Source organism: Sphaerodactylus townsendi, linkage group LG17 (assembly GCF_021028975.2).
Source record: "Sphaerodactylus townsendi isolate TG3544 linkage group LG17, MPM_Stown_v2.3, whole genome shotgun sequence".
In the NCBI taxonomy this organism is placed as follows: domain Eukaryota; kingdom Metazoa; phylum Chordata; class Lepidosauria; order Squamata; family Sphaerodactylidae; genus Sphaerodactylus; species Sphaerodactylus townsendi.
This window is the reverse complement of record NC_059441.1, coordinates 13,542,264-13,558,881: the sequence shown is the minus strand read 5'-3', so window position 1 is coordinate 13,558,881 and position 16,618 is coordinate 13,542,264. Positions and strand designations below refer to the sequence as shown.

General features: G+C 50.7%; 1 protein-coding gene across 2 annotated transcripts in view; it reads right to left on the bottom strand.

The window, feature by feature from the left end:
• Positions 1 to 13,147: 13,147 nt before the first annotated feature.
• CSK (C-terminal Src kinase) overlaps positions 13,148 to 16,618 on the bottom strand; it is a 65,108-nt gene continuing 61,637 nt past the window's right edge. For both annotated transcript variants that reach the window (XM_048481794.1, XM_048481793.1), the window contains exons 11-13: positions 16,195 to 16,390; positions 15,248 to 15,334; positions 13,148 to 14,472 (exon numbers count right to left, since the gene is read on the bottom strand). In XM_048481794.1, the coding sequence (XP_048337751.1) occupies positions 14,290 to 14,472; positions 15,248 to 15,334; positions 16,195 to 16,390 (466 nt within the window). In that variant the 3' untranslated portion in view covers positions 13,148 to 14,289. The remainder of the gene's footprint in view (positions 14,473 to 15,247; positions 15,335 to 16,194; positions 16,391 to 16,618) is intronic.

Here is a 16,618-nt window from a genome sequence, read left to right as displayed (position 1 = left end):
AAAACTGCAAAGATTGTCATGCCCTTATATAAAGCTGTGGTGCGACCGCACTTGGAGCACTGTGTCCAGTTCTGGTCGCCACATCTCAAAAAGGATATTGAAGAGATAGAAAAAGTGCAGAGAAGGGCAACGAGGATGATTGAAGTATTGGAGCACCTTCCTTATGAGGAGAGGCTGCAGCGTGTGGGACTCTTTAGTTTGGAGAGGAGACGTCTGAGGGGGGATATGATTGAAGTCTATAAAATGATGCATGGGGTAGAAAATGTTGACAGAGAGAAATTTTTCTCTCTTTCTCACAATACTAGAACCAGGGGGGAATTCATTGAAAATGCTGGGGGGAAGAATTAGGACTAATAAAAGGAAACACTTCTTCACACAACGTGTGATTGGTGTTTGGAATATGCTGCCACAGGAGGTGGTGATGGCCACTAACCTGGATAGCTTTAAAAGGGGCTTGGACAGATTTATGGAGAAGTCGATTTATGGCTACCAATCTTGATCCTCTTTGATCTGAGATTGCAAATGCCTTAACAGTCCAGGTGCTCGGGAGCAGCAGCAGCAGAAGGCCATTGCTTTCACATCCTGCAGGTGAGCTCCCAAAGGCACCTGGTGGGCCACTGCGAGTTGCAGAGAGCTGGACTAGATGGACTCTGGTCTGATCCAGCAGGCTCGTTCTTATGTTCTTATGTTCTTATGCCTCTCCGTGACATTTCTCTGAAGATGTCAGCTATAGATGCGGGCGAAACGTTAGGACCATAAACTACCAAACCAGGGCCACACGGCCTGAAAACCGACTACCGTCGGTTGACAATCCTACTTCTTTTAGTTAATAGAGAATTGATCTCAATCTAAACGGACCGTCCCCCCTCCTGCCGCTGAAATATCTCCCTTGTTGGCTGCGATCAGCGAAAAGATTAGAAACAGAGCAGGGCCGAGACAAAAATATTTGGAAGATGTGCCGGGAGAAAGAAGGGAGCAGGTGACACGCGAAGAGAAGGAGCCGGGCTTATTTTTATCCAGAGGGGGGTGACGGCTCCCACTGGAGCCGACGCTCTATGTCTTAAAACATTTTAAGCATCATTCGCGTGGCTTTGACTGTAAATTATTTTAATCTTCATAATCCCTCCGAGTGAAAAGCTGCTTATAAAAGCCCGTGGGCTGGGAGGAAGGAGTACAAGTGTGTGGAGGGGCCGGACTGGAGCTTGTGGGGGTCGCCTGGGAATCATTTGGGGTGGGGGAGATGGGGCGGGGGGCTTGGGGAAGGGAAGGCTGAGAAATCACCCCAAAGACTGGGCGTGGAAGAAGGCCCTGTCCCAGTTTCCTGCTAGATCCCAGGCTTCGTGGGTCACTGGTGAAGGAGAAAATGCCAGTCGGATGTGTGTCGGGGTGTGTGTGTCGGTACATGTCTGCGCATCACAGGTCGCTGGGGCTGAAGGCATTTTTGCAAATCCTCTGGGGTTGAAATGCTTTGCGCATCACTTCCCTTCTCTCCGACGTTTCCTGACACGCGCCAACCTTCTGCCGCTTCCCAGCTGATCAGTCACTATTTAAAAACCTCTCAAGAAAGGTGCTGTTTTCACGAGCCAGATGCTCGTCCGGGCTTTCTTCCGTGGCGTGGATTTTTCCCGTGAAAGGCAGTGCGGTGTAGTGGTTAGAGTTGTGAGACTAGGATCTGGGAGAGCCAAGTTCAAGTCTCCACTAGGAGAAGATTAGCGTCTATTCTACTTATACCCCGCTTTTCTCTCCAAAGAGGACTCGAAGCAGCTCGCGTCCTTGGAAGCTTGCTGGGGGACGATGGAGCCGGCTTACTCTCTTTCTCTCTTGGCAGTGGCATAGGAGGTTAAGAGCTCGTGTATCTAATCTGGAGGAACCGGGTTTGATTCCCAGCTCTGCCACCTGAGCTATGGAGGCTTATCTGGGGAATTCAGATTAGCCTGTGCACTCCCACACACGCCAGCTGGGTGACCTTGGGCTAGTCACAGCTTCTCGGAGCTCTCTCAGCCCCACCTGCCTCGCAGGGTGTTTGTTGTGAGGGGGGAAGGGCAAGGAGATTGTCAGCCCCTTTGAGTCTCCTGCAGGAGAGAAAGGGGGGATATAAATCCAAACTCTTCTTCTTCTTCTTGGCCTACCTCACAGGGTGATTGTTGTGAGGTTAAAATGGAGCAAAGGACAATGTAAATGGGTTATTTTTTAGGGGGAAAGAGGAGTATGAATGAGGAAATAATGGCCTCTGACATGTTCCAAGGCTGTTTGCTGGTCCGCAGATCGCTTCCAGTGTTGTGGGCAACATGTATTCCCATATCGGAATGATCCTGTAATCTTAGGGCAGTGGTGGCGAACCTTTGGCACTCCAGATGTTATGGACTACAATTCCCATCAGCCCCTGCCAGTATTGGCAACGCTGGCAGGGGCTGATGGGAATTGTAGTCCATGAACATCTGGAGTGCCAAAGGTTCGCCACCACTGTCTTAGGGAACACAGCCCAGTATTTGTTCCAGGCCACGACACTGAGAGAAATTAACACCACAGGCAATAGTCTCTCCTTGTTACATTGATATTTATCAATGTTTATCTGTAGTAAAGGTCGCTGAATTTGATATAGTTCTTCAGTGGTTCTGTTAGATAAATATGATAAATCTGACAAGTGGATCTAATGTGGTTAACTGTGTATTTCTATCTTTGGTGTCCTTGTTTTTTTTTCCATGTATGGATCTTGGGAATATGGTTCTTGGGAGTCTGTTGTTGTGCTCTCCAAGTTTCACTAGGAATAGATAGAGACATCTCCCCGGAGAGATTCATGGCACACTCACAGAAAAAGCGTACATGTCCATATTGCTCAACCTCTGAGGAATCTTTGGGGCATGTTCTATTAGTCTGCCCAAAATTCACAGATCTCAGACCTAGCTTGTTCTTTTCAACACCGACTTACTTGTGCCCTCCATATTCCAAATTGAACAATGAGGATCCCAGGCAGTTGAAAATGGTGGCCAAGTTCCTGCTCGATATTGTAAAATAAGTTTCTGACTCTCTTTTTATTTACTTATTTTCCTGAAGTTTGTACTGTATGAACTATGAGCAGTTGTTTTACCCTGTCAAACTCAGGATCATATTACTGCACAGTTTTATCTGTATTTTCTCTTGATGCCTAATAAAGGTCTTTGAATTTGAATTTGAGATAGAGACATTCCCAGATTGTGGGGATGGTTGAACTCCTCTGAGTAAATATGCTGTCCAGTGGAGGAGAGCCTATGGGATATGTAAAGCCTAGATCTGGTGTACATTGGTCTATTCTTCTAAACATAACTCTCCCCACGTCATAATTGAACCAACACCCAAAGTATTGTCTTTGTAACAAGGCTTACGCTATCCTGCCGAACTGCTTATGTAAACCAACTGCAATTTTTGTCCATCTGTATTTTATCTTGTCATTTCAATAAAGGTATTGTATTGTATTGTATGGCATCCCATATCCTTGTTCAACGGTTCTGACAGTTACGACTGAAGGAATAGAGATGAATATTTGAAAACATTTTGGCACATGGCCCACGCTTGTGGCTCCCGAGAACATATTTGGACATGTTTGATCAGACCTGTGATTTCCCTTCCTACGTGACGGTGGTAGCTATGGAGACTCCAAAGGGATAAACAGAACTTCCAAGCCGGCCAATATTTGACAATTGAAAAGGAGGACGTGCCGGTGACTCCCCCTTTTCTTGGGACAGCCCCCCCTCTCCCCCAGCGGCCTTTACATTTCCCCAACGTCTCTGCCGCACACTAACATTACAAGCTTTGCTGGTTCTTCTAAGGCGTCAGAAGGTGTTTGTTCTAGTTAGATGTGCTTACCAGAAACGACAAACAGCGCTCCTAAAATAGACGAGCCAGATCCACCTCGGCAATTATGATGTGCGAAACTGCAGGCTGTGAGTTGCGAGGTGCCTTTGTGTGCGTGTGCAACTTGCCGTCATGGGCATGTGTTAGAGACGCGAAGCCGCAAGCCCTCCGCACGTGGAGACTTAAGTTTTAGAGATTTGGGGGGAGGGAACACACTACAACATTCATATGACGTGGTTTTTCACAAGGCTGAGCTGGTCTTGGAGTTCACTAGCAAAGGAGGGAAGGCAAACCCCGAAGTGCTGAGAAGGTCTTTGAGAAGAAGAGGAAGAAGAGGAAGAAGAAGAGGAAGAAGAAGTAGAAGAGGAAGAGGAAGAAGAGGAAGAAGAAGAGGAAGAAGAAGAAGAAGAAGAGGAAAAAGAAGAGGAAGAAGAGGAAGAGGAAGAGGAAGAAGAGGAAAAAGAAGAGGAAGAGGAAAAAGAAGAAGAAGAGGAAGAAGAAGGAGAAGAAGAAGAAGAAGAGGAAGAAGAAGGAGAAGAGGAAGAGGAAGAGGAAGAGGAAGAGGAAGAAGAAGAGGAAGAAGAAGAAGAAGAAGAGGAAGAAGAGGAAGAGGAAGAGGAAGAAGAAGAAGAAGAAGAAGAAGAGGAAGAGGAAGAGGAAGAAGAAGAAGAGGAGGAGGAAGAGGAAGAGGAAGAAGAGGAAGAGGAAGAGGAAGAGTAGTAGTAGTTTGGATTTATATCCCCCTTTCTCTCCTGTAAGGAGACTCAAAGGGACTTACAATCTCCTTTCCCTCCTTCCCCGCCCCCTCCACAACAAACACCCTGTGAGGTGGGTGGGGCTGAGAGACCTCCGAGAAGCTGTGACTAGCCCAAGGTCACCCAGCTGGCGTGTGTGGGAGTGCACAGGCTACTCTGAATTCCCCAGATAAGCTTCCACCGCTCAGGCGGCAGAGCGGGGAATCAAACCCGGTTCCTCCAGATTAGAGTACACCTGCTCTTAACCACTGCACCACTGCGGCTCTCGAGGCCCTGTCCGCACCTGCAGAATAATGCACTTTCAATCCACTTTCAATGCACTTTGCAGCTGGATTTTACTGTGCAGAATAGCACAATCCACTTGCAAAACAGTTGTGGAAGTGGATTAAAAGAGCATTATTCTGCGTGTGCGGAGTGTTTCTTTTAACGCTGAATAAATTCTTCCTGGTAAACGGAACTGTTTTCAACCCTCTTCTGCTGTGTGCGAGAGACGCTGTTTTAAATGCTGGGCAAATTGAGGTGTCACCGGGGGGGGGGGGGGTGCATCCTTCATGCGCCATTTTCTTGCTTTCCATTATTCTAGAGATGAAAATCGACGTGTTCACTTTGTGACTTCCTCCATTTTTTGGCAGCAAAGGATGATCGCTGGCAAGAAAACAGGATCGCCTTGCAACATGCTCTGAGTTTGAAACATACCTCAACGGCTGCAAGGTGGGCTACGGGCACTTCATGGGGCTTTAGCGTTCATGCGCACGCATCGATGCACATGTATGAGAGATATAAATTACGCACTCCGAGTGGTGCTAGGGAAAAAGTCCAGAAGAACTCTAGGAGTCCACTGTCGCCAAACTTTAATAGGACATTCCCCCCCCCCCCAAAAAAAAAAACCCAGGGAAAAATTGTTTCGAATCTGGTAAAAGGGGAAAGTGTGTGTTTTGTGTCTCTCTACCTGCGGCCGCGCAGAATCCGTAGTGGTTAAAAGCAGGTGCACTCTAATCTGGAGAACCGGATTTGATTCCCTGCTCTGCCACTTGAGCTGTGGAGGCTTATTTGGGGAACCAGATTAGCTTGTGCACTCCAACACACGCCAGCTGGGTCACCTTGGGCTAGTCACGGTTCTTTGGAGCTCTCTCAGCTCCACCCACCTCACAGGGTGTTTGTTGTGAGGGGGGAAGGTAAAGGAGATTGTAGGCCCCTTTGAGTCTCCTTACAGGAGAGAAAGGAGGGATATAAATCCAAACACTTCTTCTACAGAGGGAGACACACTCGGCCAGGAATGCCGAGAGCTCTGAGCCGAACATGTTCAGCAAGCAAAGGTACCATTTTCATACCGTGTTTCCCCGAATATAAGACAGTGTCTTATATTAATTTTTGCTCCCAAAGATGCGCTATGTCTTATTTTCAGGGGATGTCTTATTTCTCTGTGTTCTGTTCGTCGGGCATGCTTCCAAACAAAAACTTTGCTACGTCTTACTTTCGGGGGATGCCTTATATTTTGCACTTCAGCAAAACCTCTACTATGTCTTATTTTTAGGGGATGTCTTATATTCGGGGAAACAGGGTATGCTCCAGGCAAACTGTTAGGTTTGTAAACTACTAGTAAAACGTGGCTTGGAGCCAATGCACTTACATTTGGTTTGCTTCATGTTTGTAAATATACAAATTTCAGCACGGTGGTTGGCCCTGACCTGGATAAACCAGGGTAGCTCAATCAGGTCAGATCTGAAAGCTAAGTAGGGCTGGCCCCAAGTCGGACTTGGCCGAGGGACCATCAAGGAATACTACGGTTGCTATGCAAAACCAGACAAAGGCAGACAGCCGCTGGATATCTTTTGCCTCGAAAAACCCCTCCGGTTGCGATTTAGCAGCCAATGAAAAGCCTCGTGGACAGAAAGTCGGACTGAGGCTGACGAGTTCGATTCCTCCCTCTGGTCCAAATCTTCCCTGCCGGAAAACGCACGTTGGCTCACTCCGCACATACAGAATAATGCACTTTCAAACTACTTTCAATGCTCTTTGAAGCTGTGCGGAATGGCAAAATCCACTTGCAAACAGTTGTGAAAGTGGTTTGAAAACGCATTATTTTGTGTGGGCGGAAGGGGCCGTTGTGAACTCGGACCACTTGCTCCTTCGCTTGCTCAGACTAACCTACCGCACAGGGTTGTTGTGAGGCCCAAACGGAGGCAGGGACAACCGCGTTGCGCCCCCGCTGGGCTCCTTGGTGAGAGGGAGGGGCGTTTAAAAACAACGCTGCAAAAGAAACGGTCGGAAAGACCACCCCTCCGGGCATCCTCTTCCCCCCAATAAAGCTCACCAATGAAAAACGCTCTGGTAGAGCGGGACAGCGAACATAGAGGATTTTTAGCGTGCCACTCGGTGGTTTCTGAACACTGGCAGCCTGACAACGTCGAGTAGAAAACAGCTGACCATACTGCAAATCCCATTAGCGTATGGATGATAAAGGGCCTCAAATGACCTGGATGGATACAGATTCCGTGAATGTAATTGGTCGTGCCAGCCCTGTGGCCCAACAGACGCCAAATTGACACGACTGCAGGATCTCACTGCATCCAACTTGACCGTTCCTAAGGGTTTCCGGGTGCGTTCAGCGTCAAATCTTTTAATCCCCCGATCCTCCGCTCCCTCTCTTTAGGTATGATTTCTTGGGCTGGACGCCTGCCTCAATAGCCACGTCTGCAGAATTTCCTTTCTGAGCCAGCCTGGCGTAGTGGTTAAGAGCAGGTGGGTTCTAATCTGGAGAACCGGGTTTGATCCCCCTCAGGCGGAGGCTTATCTGGTGAACCAGATGTGTTTCCGCACTCCTACGTTCCTGCTGGGCGACCTCGGGCTAGTCGCGATTCTCTCTGGACTCTCTCAGCCCCACCTTCCTCACAGGGTGTTTGTTGTGGGGGAGGGAAAGGAGCTTGTAAGCCACCTGGAGTCTCCTTACAGGAGAGAAAGGTGAGGTATAAATGCAAACTCTTCTTCTTCCTGATGCATACTTTGATACCCAGTGAAGCATAGGAGCTTTGGCAAGCTGGGATCCAAAGCCCCAGTTAGCTATGAAACACCTGGGGCAGGTCACATGCACTGTTTGCCTAGCCCAAGGATTCCCACTGTGGTGGCAATGAGTGCCATGAGCCCGCTGCCCCTTTCCTCATGCCTGCTAGGTGTTTTCTAAGCGCGAAAGGAGCCAGGTGCCCAGCAAGGTTTCCGATTGGCTGTGCGGATTTCAAACGTTTTGCTGAGCAGCAGTGGCGTAGGAGGTTAAGAGCTCGTGTATCTAATCTGGAGGAACCGGGTTTGATTCCCAGCTCTGCCGCCTGAGCTGTGGAGGCTGATCTGGGGAATTCAGATTAGCCTGTGCGCTCCCACACACGCCAGCTGGGTGACCTTGGGCCAGTCACAGCTTCTCGGAGCTCTCTCAGCCCCACCCACCTCGCAGGGGGGAAGGGCAAGGAGATTGTCAGCCCCTTTGAGTCTCCTGCAGGAGAGAAAGAGGGGGATATAAATCCAAACTCTTCTTCTTCTTCTGAAGTCACAAGTGCCACGGCAGCGCGAGGATCTTCACGGTGTGACTGAAATTAAGCTGTGGCAGCCATTTTGTGGCTTGTCCGGCTTCCAGCAGCCGCCCTGTGACAGAATCCCAATGTACCCAGGTTCAAAAAGGTTGGGGACCCCTGGCCTAGCCAACCTCGCAGGGTTATCGTTTCTTTCTATAAGTACCCAGGGAAATTGCGGACCAACTTAACTGGTTATATGGAGATTACAGAGGGGCAACCAAAATGAAATTCAATCCACATACAAGACAGGGGGGTGGGGGTGGGGCGTCTATTTAGCTGTCTTGTGTTTAACAGCCACTTAGGGGCCTTTTCTGTCACAATATAAAAGCAATGAGCTGAAGCATCAGACTTCAGCAACTTACAGGCGTACGAACTCCAGAATTAACTTTTAGAAATAAAGGGGAATCGAGGAGAATGGATATGTAACAAATTCTGGGCAGCCAACGCTAAATCTTGCGGCGGTGCGTTCCACAAGTTATTTAGTCCAGCAGCAAGAATGAATGAACGGATCGACAAACGTCATTTGGGTCACATGTTCTTTGGAGCGGCTTGGGACCAATGGGAAGCCAGCCGCTATTTCTGTCCGCCAATAGGGGCAAAGAGAAAGAACGTGCCTCGTAACGTGGAGGCGGACAGCCACCTAGTGGTGAAGAATATGATGTCTCTCTCTGCTGGGAAAATATTAAATAGAGAAGGAAGTTTCAACACAGTTATTGCAATGGGCAATTCAAGCAGCTGTTTGTAGTGAGAAAGAGGGTCAATTTTATTCAGGCTTAAACATTCTCCCGCAGGCTTCAATGTTAAATCTGGACGTCTTTCACTCCCTCAAAAAGGCGGCATTTTAAGTTTATCAGTCCGAAATTTGGCACTGTCCTCGGGGAATACGACTACCCTCCTCAAAACTGTCCACTTTGGAAGGGAAATCATGAAAGCGCCGCCTTCGCACGAGGCCCCACGTGGAGGTTGCGGCGCGTCCGAGCCTCTTTGGGCAGGGGAGCCGCTGGGGATGCTGCTGCTGCTGCCCTCCAGTGGCCAAAGGTGTGCATTACAAGCGCACCCACCCCGAACATGGCATTTCTCAGGTTATAGTTGCTATAATGTGGCGTGTTGGGGCCTCTTTGGGAAGGGGAGCCGCTGCGGAGGGCTCCCGGAGATCGTGGTAATGCTGCCTAGATCATGCTAACGGCAGTGGCAGCGTTACAACTCTCTAGGACAGCGCTACCACGATCTCCGGCAGCATTACCACAATCTCAGAAGCGTTACAACACTCTCTGGCAGCCTTACCACGATCTCAGAAGCGTTACAGTGCTCTCTGGCAGCATCACAACTATCTCAGAACACGTTACCACGATCTCAGAAAGCGTTCCAACGCTCTACGGTAGACTTGGCGCGATCTCAGAAAGCTTTACTACGATCTCAGAAGCATTACAACGCTCTATAGCAGCCTTACCATGATCTCGGACACATATTGGAGACCGTTACAACGCTCTCGGGGAGCCTTAGCACGCTCTCGGGGAGCCCTCCGCGGCGGCTCCCCTTCCCAAAGAGGCCCCAACACGCCACATTATAGCAACTATAACCTGAGAAATGCCGTTTTCGGGGGTGGGTGGGTGCGCTTGTAATTCACACCTTTGGCCACTGGAGGGCAGCAGCAGCAGCAGCCCCAGCGGCTCCCCTGCCCAAAGGGGCTCGGACGCGCCGCAACCTCCACGTGGGGCCTCGTGCGAAGGCGGCGCCCTAGGAAGGGCTCTCGGCTCCCTTGTCCAAAGGGGGCTGCCCAGCTCCAAGAGGCCTGGGAAGATAGCGGAATCCCGCCATAACCTCCACGTGCGGTCTCGTGCGAAGGCGGCGGTCAGCGTGGCGTGGTCCAGGGGAGGGACGGGGGGGGCCTCGCCCGAGGGGCAGATTCTGCTCAGCTGCGGCACAAGATCAGGACGGGCGGGGGGGGGGAGGTGTCCCGGGGGAGCCAGGCCAAGTTGGGGGGGGGGCGTTTGAAGCCAATGACGGGAGCCCCTCCCTCCCCGTCTCCTCCGGGGTGATAAGTCCCGAGAGAGAGTGCTGATTGGGCCGCTGCCCTTCCTCCTCCTGCCGCTTGATTGGCCGGCGGGGCAGTAAAGGCGGAAGCGTCCAAGGGGTCCCAGCGGGGGGGGGGGGGGGGGGGGGGCCCCTTCTGCAGGGTTGGTGGCTGCTGCTGCTACTGGAGGGTCGTCGTGGTCGTGGTCGTGGTCGGTGGGGGGACTCTGGCCGCCCTCCCTCGCTGGCCCTGATGGACGGGAAGGAGCTGTCAGTGGCAGGGGCGTGTGGAGGCAAACTGGAGCCCTGGGCAAAACCTAAGTTGGATGGGCCGACACCCCACCCGGACCAAAAACATTTTTTTGCACCAGGTCATTGGTGCCTGCAGGGAGTGCGTTTCAAAACGTATCCGCACCAAAATGTCACCATATCATCAGGAGACTGTCCTGACGCTACCCCTCAAGTTTGGTGCAGTTTGGTTCAGAGGGGCCAAAGTTATGGACCCTCAAGAGGGTAGCCCCCATCTCCTTAGCTCCCCTTGGAAAGAATGAGGGATGGGGGCACCCCCTTTGAAGGTCCATAACTTTGGCCCCCCCTGACCCAAACTGCACCAAACCTGGGGGGTATCATCAGGGCAGTCTCCTGATGAGACCCTGAAACTTTGGAGACTGTGCCTTCAGAAATGTGCCCCCCTCCCCAGCCTGCATCCCCCATTGAGAGCATTTCAGAAAACTCACCCCAGAACGATTCTTGGGCAAATTTCTGGGATGCTCCTGCAGGGGGCGTATTTTTGGACGTATCGGAGCAAACTTTCAGGGTATCATCTGGAGACTGTCCCGACGCTACCCCTCAAGTTTGATGCCGTTTGGTTCAGAGGGGCCAAAGTTCTGGACCCTCAAGAGGGTAGCCCCCATCTCCTTAGCTCCCCTTGGAAAGAATGGGGGATGGGGGCACCCCCTTTGAGGGTCCATAACTTTGGCCCCCCCCTGACCCAAACTGCACCAAACCTGGGGGGTATCATCAGGGCAGTCTCCTGATGAGACCCCGAAATTTTGGGGCCGATACGTCCAAAAATGCACCCCCCTGCAGGGCAAAATGTGAAAAAACAACAAAAAAATAAAAACGGATTGCTCCCACGCCCCCACGTGACTCAAAATTCCGATGCCCTGGGCAATGGCCCAAACTGCCCAATGGATCTTACGGTCCTGCTCCCACGCACAACTCTAGTGGGCAAGTTGACTTGAGCAGGAGTCTCGAAAATGTGCACCCTTAGAATGCTGGGAAAGCAACAAAGCATTCTGGGAAAAAACCCAAAGTAGGCTCAAAACAGTTAAGGCAGTGGTGGCGAACCTTTGGCACTCCAGATGTTATGGGAAAACCCCAAAGTAGGCTCAAAACAGTTAGGGCAGTGGTGGCGAACCTTTGGCACTCCAGATGTTATGGGAAAACCCCAAAGTAGGCTCAAAACAGTTAAGGCAGTGGTGGCGAACCTTTGGCACTCCAGATGTTATGGGAAAACCCCAAAGTAGGCTCAAAACAGTTAAGGCAGTGGTGGCGAACCTTTGGCACTCCAGATGTTATGGGAAAACCCCAAAGTAGGCTCAAAACAGTTAGGGCAGTGGTGGCGAACCTTTGGCACTCCAGATGTTATGGGAAAACCCCAAAGTAGGCTCAAAACAGTTAAGGCAGTGGTGGCGAACCTTTGGCACTCCAGATGTTATGGGAAAACCCCAAAGTAGGCTCAAAACAGTTAGGGCAGTGGTGGCGAACCTTTGGCACTCCAGATGTTATGGGAAAACCCCAAAGTAGGCTCAAAACAGTTAGGGCAGTGGTGGCGAACCTTTGGCACTCCAGATGTTATGGGAAAACCCCAAAGTAGGCTCAAAACAGTTAGGGCAGTGGTGGCGAAACCTTTGGCACTCCAGATGTTAAGTGGGGAAAACTATACCAAAGAGTAGGCCTTCAAAACAGTTCCAGGGCAGTGGTGGCCGAACCTTTGGCACTCCAGATGTTATGGCGGGGAAAACCCCAAAGTAGGCTCAAAAAACGAAAGTTAGGGCAGTGGTGGCTGTAACCTTTGGCGGCACTCCAGATGTTATGGAAAACCCCAAAGTAGGCCTCGAAACAAGTTAGCGGTGCATAAACCTTTACACCTGCATGTTATGGGAAAACCCCAAAGTAGGCTCAAAACAGTTAGGGCAGTGGTGGCGAACCTTTGGCACTCCAGATGTTATGGGAAAACCCCAAAGTAGGCTCAAAACAGTTAGGGCAGTGGTGGCGACCCTTTGGCACTCCAGATGTTATGGGAACCCCAAAAGTGAGGCCTCGCTGCAAACAGTTAAGGCAGTGGTGGCTTAACCTTTGGCACTCCAGATGTTGGTTATGCGGGAAAACCCCAAAGTAGGCTCAAAACAGTTAGGGCAGTGGTGGCGAACCTTTGGCACTCCAGATGTTATGGGAAAACCCCAAAGTAGGCTCAAAACAGTTAAGGCAGTGGTGGCGAACCTTTGGCACTCCAGATGTTATGGGAAAACCCCAAAGTAGGCTCAAAACAGTTAGGGCAGTGGTGGCGAACCTTTGGCACTCCAGATGTTATGGGAAAACCCCAAAGTAGGCTCAAAACAGTTAGGGCAGTGGTGGCGAACCTTTGGCACTCCAGATGTTATGGGAAAACCCCAAAGTAGGCTCAAAACAGTTAGGGCAGTGGTGGCGAACCTTTGGCACTCCAGATGTTATGGGAAAACCCCAAAGTAGGCTCAAAACAGTTAGGGCAGTGGTGGCGAACCTTTGGCACTCCAATTGGCCATGCTGGCAGGGGCTGATGGGAATTGTAGTCCATAACATCTGGAGTGCCAAAGGTTCGCCACCCCGGAGTTAGGGAGAGGGGGCCATTCTTCCTCATCTCGTTCCTTGCCGTTTCTCAACTCCCCTGCAACGAACTTGGGAGGGGAACGTCGATGACAAACACGGCAGGCCACCCGGCGCTTGTATGGAATGGTTTCTTTTTATTATTACAGTTTAATCTCATGGTCGGCAGCATTAAATGAGCATAAAAGCACGAGACAGGACCGGAAAAGGCCTCAGAAGATGGGCATGCAAACACCGTCGTAAGCAAAAAACGATCCAAAACGGTCGATCCGTGGGGTGGCGTCTACGGTTTGAAACGTGCCCTCGCCGGGCGGCCTGGATACAAGCTCGCTAAAGTCGAGCGTGGTTTACTTTGTGTCTGTGTGGATTTCTCCTCTCTCTTTCTCTTTTTAAAACTTTTTTTAATCATTACCTTAAAAAATAAGATTTGTAACTTCGGTACAACCCAGCAGACGAGCTGATTTTTTCTTTCGGTGCAGTTTTGAAAACGAGAAAAACAGGATCGTAATAATAATAATAATAATAAAAATACCTGGAACAAAATAAGACTGCGGGAGGGGGGAGAAAATACTGGATTGGGAACTGGGTGGTTCCCAAAACAGCAAAAGTACCAAAAGGCGCTGAAAAACCCTCCAATCTTAACCCCCCCCCCCCCAACTCTCTTTTCCTTCCCTCGGTCTCCTCTCCTGATTGTGACTGAATTTCACGCCTCTTTTTAATTCCTCCCTGTCGGTACAAAGTCAGGTCCTAAGGAGAAATTAAAAGGGGAAGGAAAGACAGAAGTGGGCCTCGATCCGCAAAGAGGAATTGGAGACTGTTTGGAAGGCTAAGAACATGCTACTAAAATATCGCTAAATCCTCCATGGCCAATCGGATTCCTACAAGGTGGGGAGTGAAGAAAACCCTGGGAGGCGGGCAGATCTGCCGTTGCTTCTTTCATGTGCATCTTCAGGTGAAAGGGATGCAGGAGAGAGCTCCCCGCGGCTGCGGAAAAAGCCAGATTCCTCCCCCTGCGGCCACCCACCAAGGTAGGTTGTGGATACGCACAAGTCCAGTATGGTTTATCTAAGTACGGTCCTTTGAGTGGCGAGGTGCCGATTCCTGATCAAATGAAAAAAAATAATCAACGCGCTCGGTCCCTTGCTCAGACCCCCCCACCCCACCCCGACACACGTGCAAGTGAGGTGGGGGGAGGAGGTGGATCGTAGGAAGTGATGGAAGAGGCGTGTCCGGAGGAAGCCCAGCCCCCAGCCCCGCCCTCACTGGTAAAGCTCGGCGGCTTTGATATGCTCTAGCTGTTCCCGTAGTTGGTGGAAGGCAGGCCGGTGGGCAGGGTCCAAGTGCCAGCAGTTCTTCATCACGTCGTAGACAATCGGGGGGCAGCCGTCGGGGGAGTCCATCTTGTATCCCTTCTCCACGCGAGGAACTACGTCCTTCAGAGGCTGCAGGCCGGAGGGGAGACGAACAAGGCGTTAAAAGTCAGCAAATACAGATAAATAAGATCCAACCAAAGAATCCGGCACTCTGGTCGGGACCCATGGCTCCGTCTAAAACAGTGGTTCTCAACCTGTGGGTCACGGGCCCTTTGGGGGTCGAACGGCCCTTTCACAGGGGTCACCTAAGACTCTCTGCATCAGTGTTCTCCATCTGTAAAATGGATAAATGTTAGGTTGGGGGTCACCACAACATGAGGAACTGTATTAAAGGGTTGCGGCACTAGGAAGGTTGAGAACCACTGGTCTAGAAGAAGAGTTTTGAAATTATACCTCCTCCCTTTCTCTCCTGTAAGGAGACTCAAAGGGGCTTACAATCTCCTTTCCCTTCCCCCCACACAACAAACACCCTGAGAGGTGGGTGGGGCTCAGAGAGCTACATAAAGCTGTGATTAGCTGGAATGTGTTGGAATGCACAAGCTAATCCGGTTCCCCGGATAAGCCTCCACAGCTCAAGTGGCAGAGTGGGGAATCAAGCCCGGTTCTCCAGATTAGAGTGCACCTGCTCTTCACCACTACACCACTGCTGGCTCACTGAAGCTCTTGCACTGAGCCAGGATCTAAGGAGGGAGTCCTTTCCATCACCTGATCTTTTGCAGGGGAGGTGCTTAATAGTCATTCCCACCCTTCCAAATCTGGAGCTAAAGGGAGGATCTCTGGGGTCCCCTTCCCCACACTGAATTCCTCCTCCTCTGGAAAGGAACGGGCGGCGAAATTCACTTACAATTCTCGGATAAGGCACTCGCCCGAAGGAGTAGATTTCCCAGAGAAGTATACCAAAGCTCCACACGTCTGACTTCGTGGAAAATTTCTGCCGGGGTGAAAAAAGGCACCCATTGATTTAAAAAAACTGACCTCGGCAAAGTTAGAAATCGGCAGTCTCCTAATGAACACACGAAGCTGCCTTTTACCAGATCAGACCCTTGTTATTATCTTATCCTTATGCCAATAAAGGTAAATAAGGTCAGTGTTGTCTATTCAGACGACGAAGAAGAGTTTTGGATTGATATTCCACCTTTCTGTCCTGTAAGGAGACTCAAAGGTGGCTTACAAACTCCTTTCCCTTCCTCTCCCCTCAACAGACACCTTAAAGTGAGGTAGGTGGGGCTGAGAGGGTTGGGAGAGAACTGTGACTGGCCCAAGGTCACCCAGCAGGAACGTAGGAGTGCGGAAGCACATCTGGTTCTCCAGATAAGCCTCTGACACTCAGCTGGAGGAGTGGGGAATCAAACCTGGTTCGGAGAGAACTGTGACTGGCCCAAGGTCACCCAGCAGGAACATAGGAGTGCGGAAGCACATCTGGTTCACCAGATAAGCCTCTGACACTCAGCTGGAGGAGTGGGGAATCAAACCCGGTTCGGAGAGAACTGTGACTGGCCCAAGGTCACCCAGCAGGAACGTAGGAGTGCGGAAGCACATCTGGTTCACCAGATAAGCCTCCGACACTCAGCTGGAGGAGTGGGGAATCAAACCCGGTTCTCCAGATTAGACTCCCCCTGCTCTTAACTACAACACCATGCTGGCTCCTAGATCAGCTCTACTGGGCATCAGAAAGCCAATCAATTGACACACCAGAAGATTGCCAGCAAGACTTCATGAGATCGGCCCATTTGGCTCTGTTACTGGCCACGCTCCTCCCCCCTCCCCCCCACCCCAAGCATCTCTCCTTACCTTTTCTCTAAGTGCTTCTGGGGCTGTCCACTTCACCGGCAACTTGCCCGTGTCCTGGGTGGACGAGGCTTCTTTCGTCAGCCCAAAATCACTGACTTTGGCAATGTTGTCCTCCGAGACAAGCACGTTCCTCGCCGCCAGGTCCCGGTGAACGAAATTGTTGGCTTCCAGGTACTCCATGGCTTCGCAGACGTCTCTGCGGGAAGAGAACCGTCAATTTAAGAGGCTGGCGGGCAGCTAGGATAGAAGAAGAGTTTGGATTTATACCCCACTTTTCTCTCCTGTAAGGAGACTCAAGGTGGCTGACAAGCTCCTTTCCCTTCCTCTCCCCATAACAAACACCTTGTGAGGCAGGTGGGGCTGAGACAGTCCTGAGAGAGCTGTGACTAGCCCAAGGTCACCCAGCAGGAATGTAGGAGTGCGG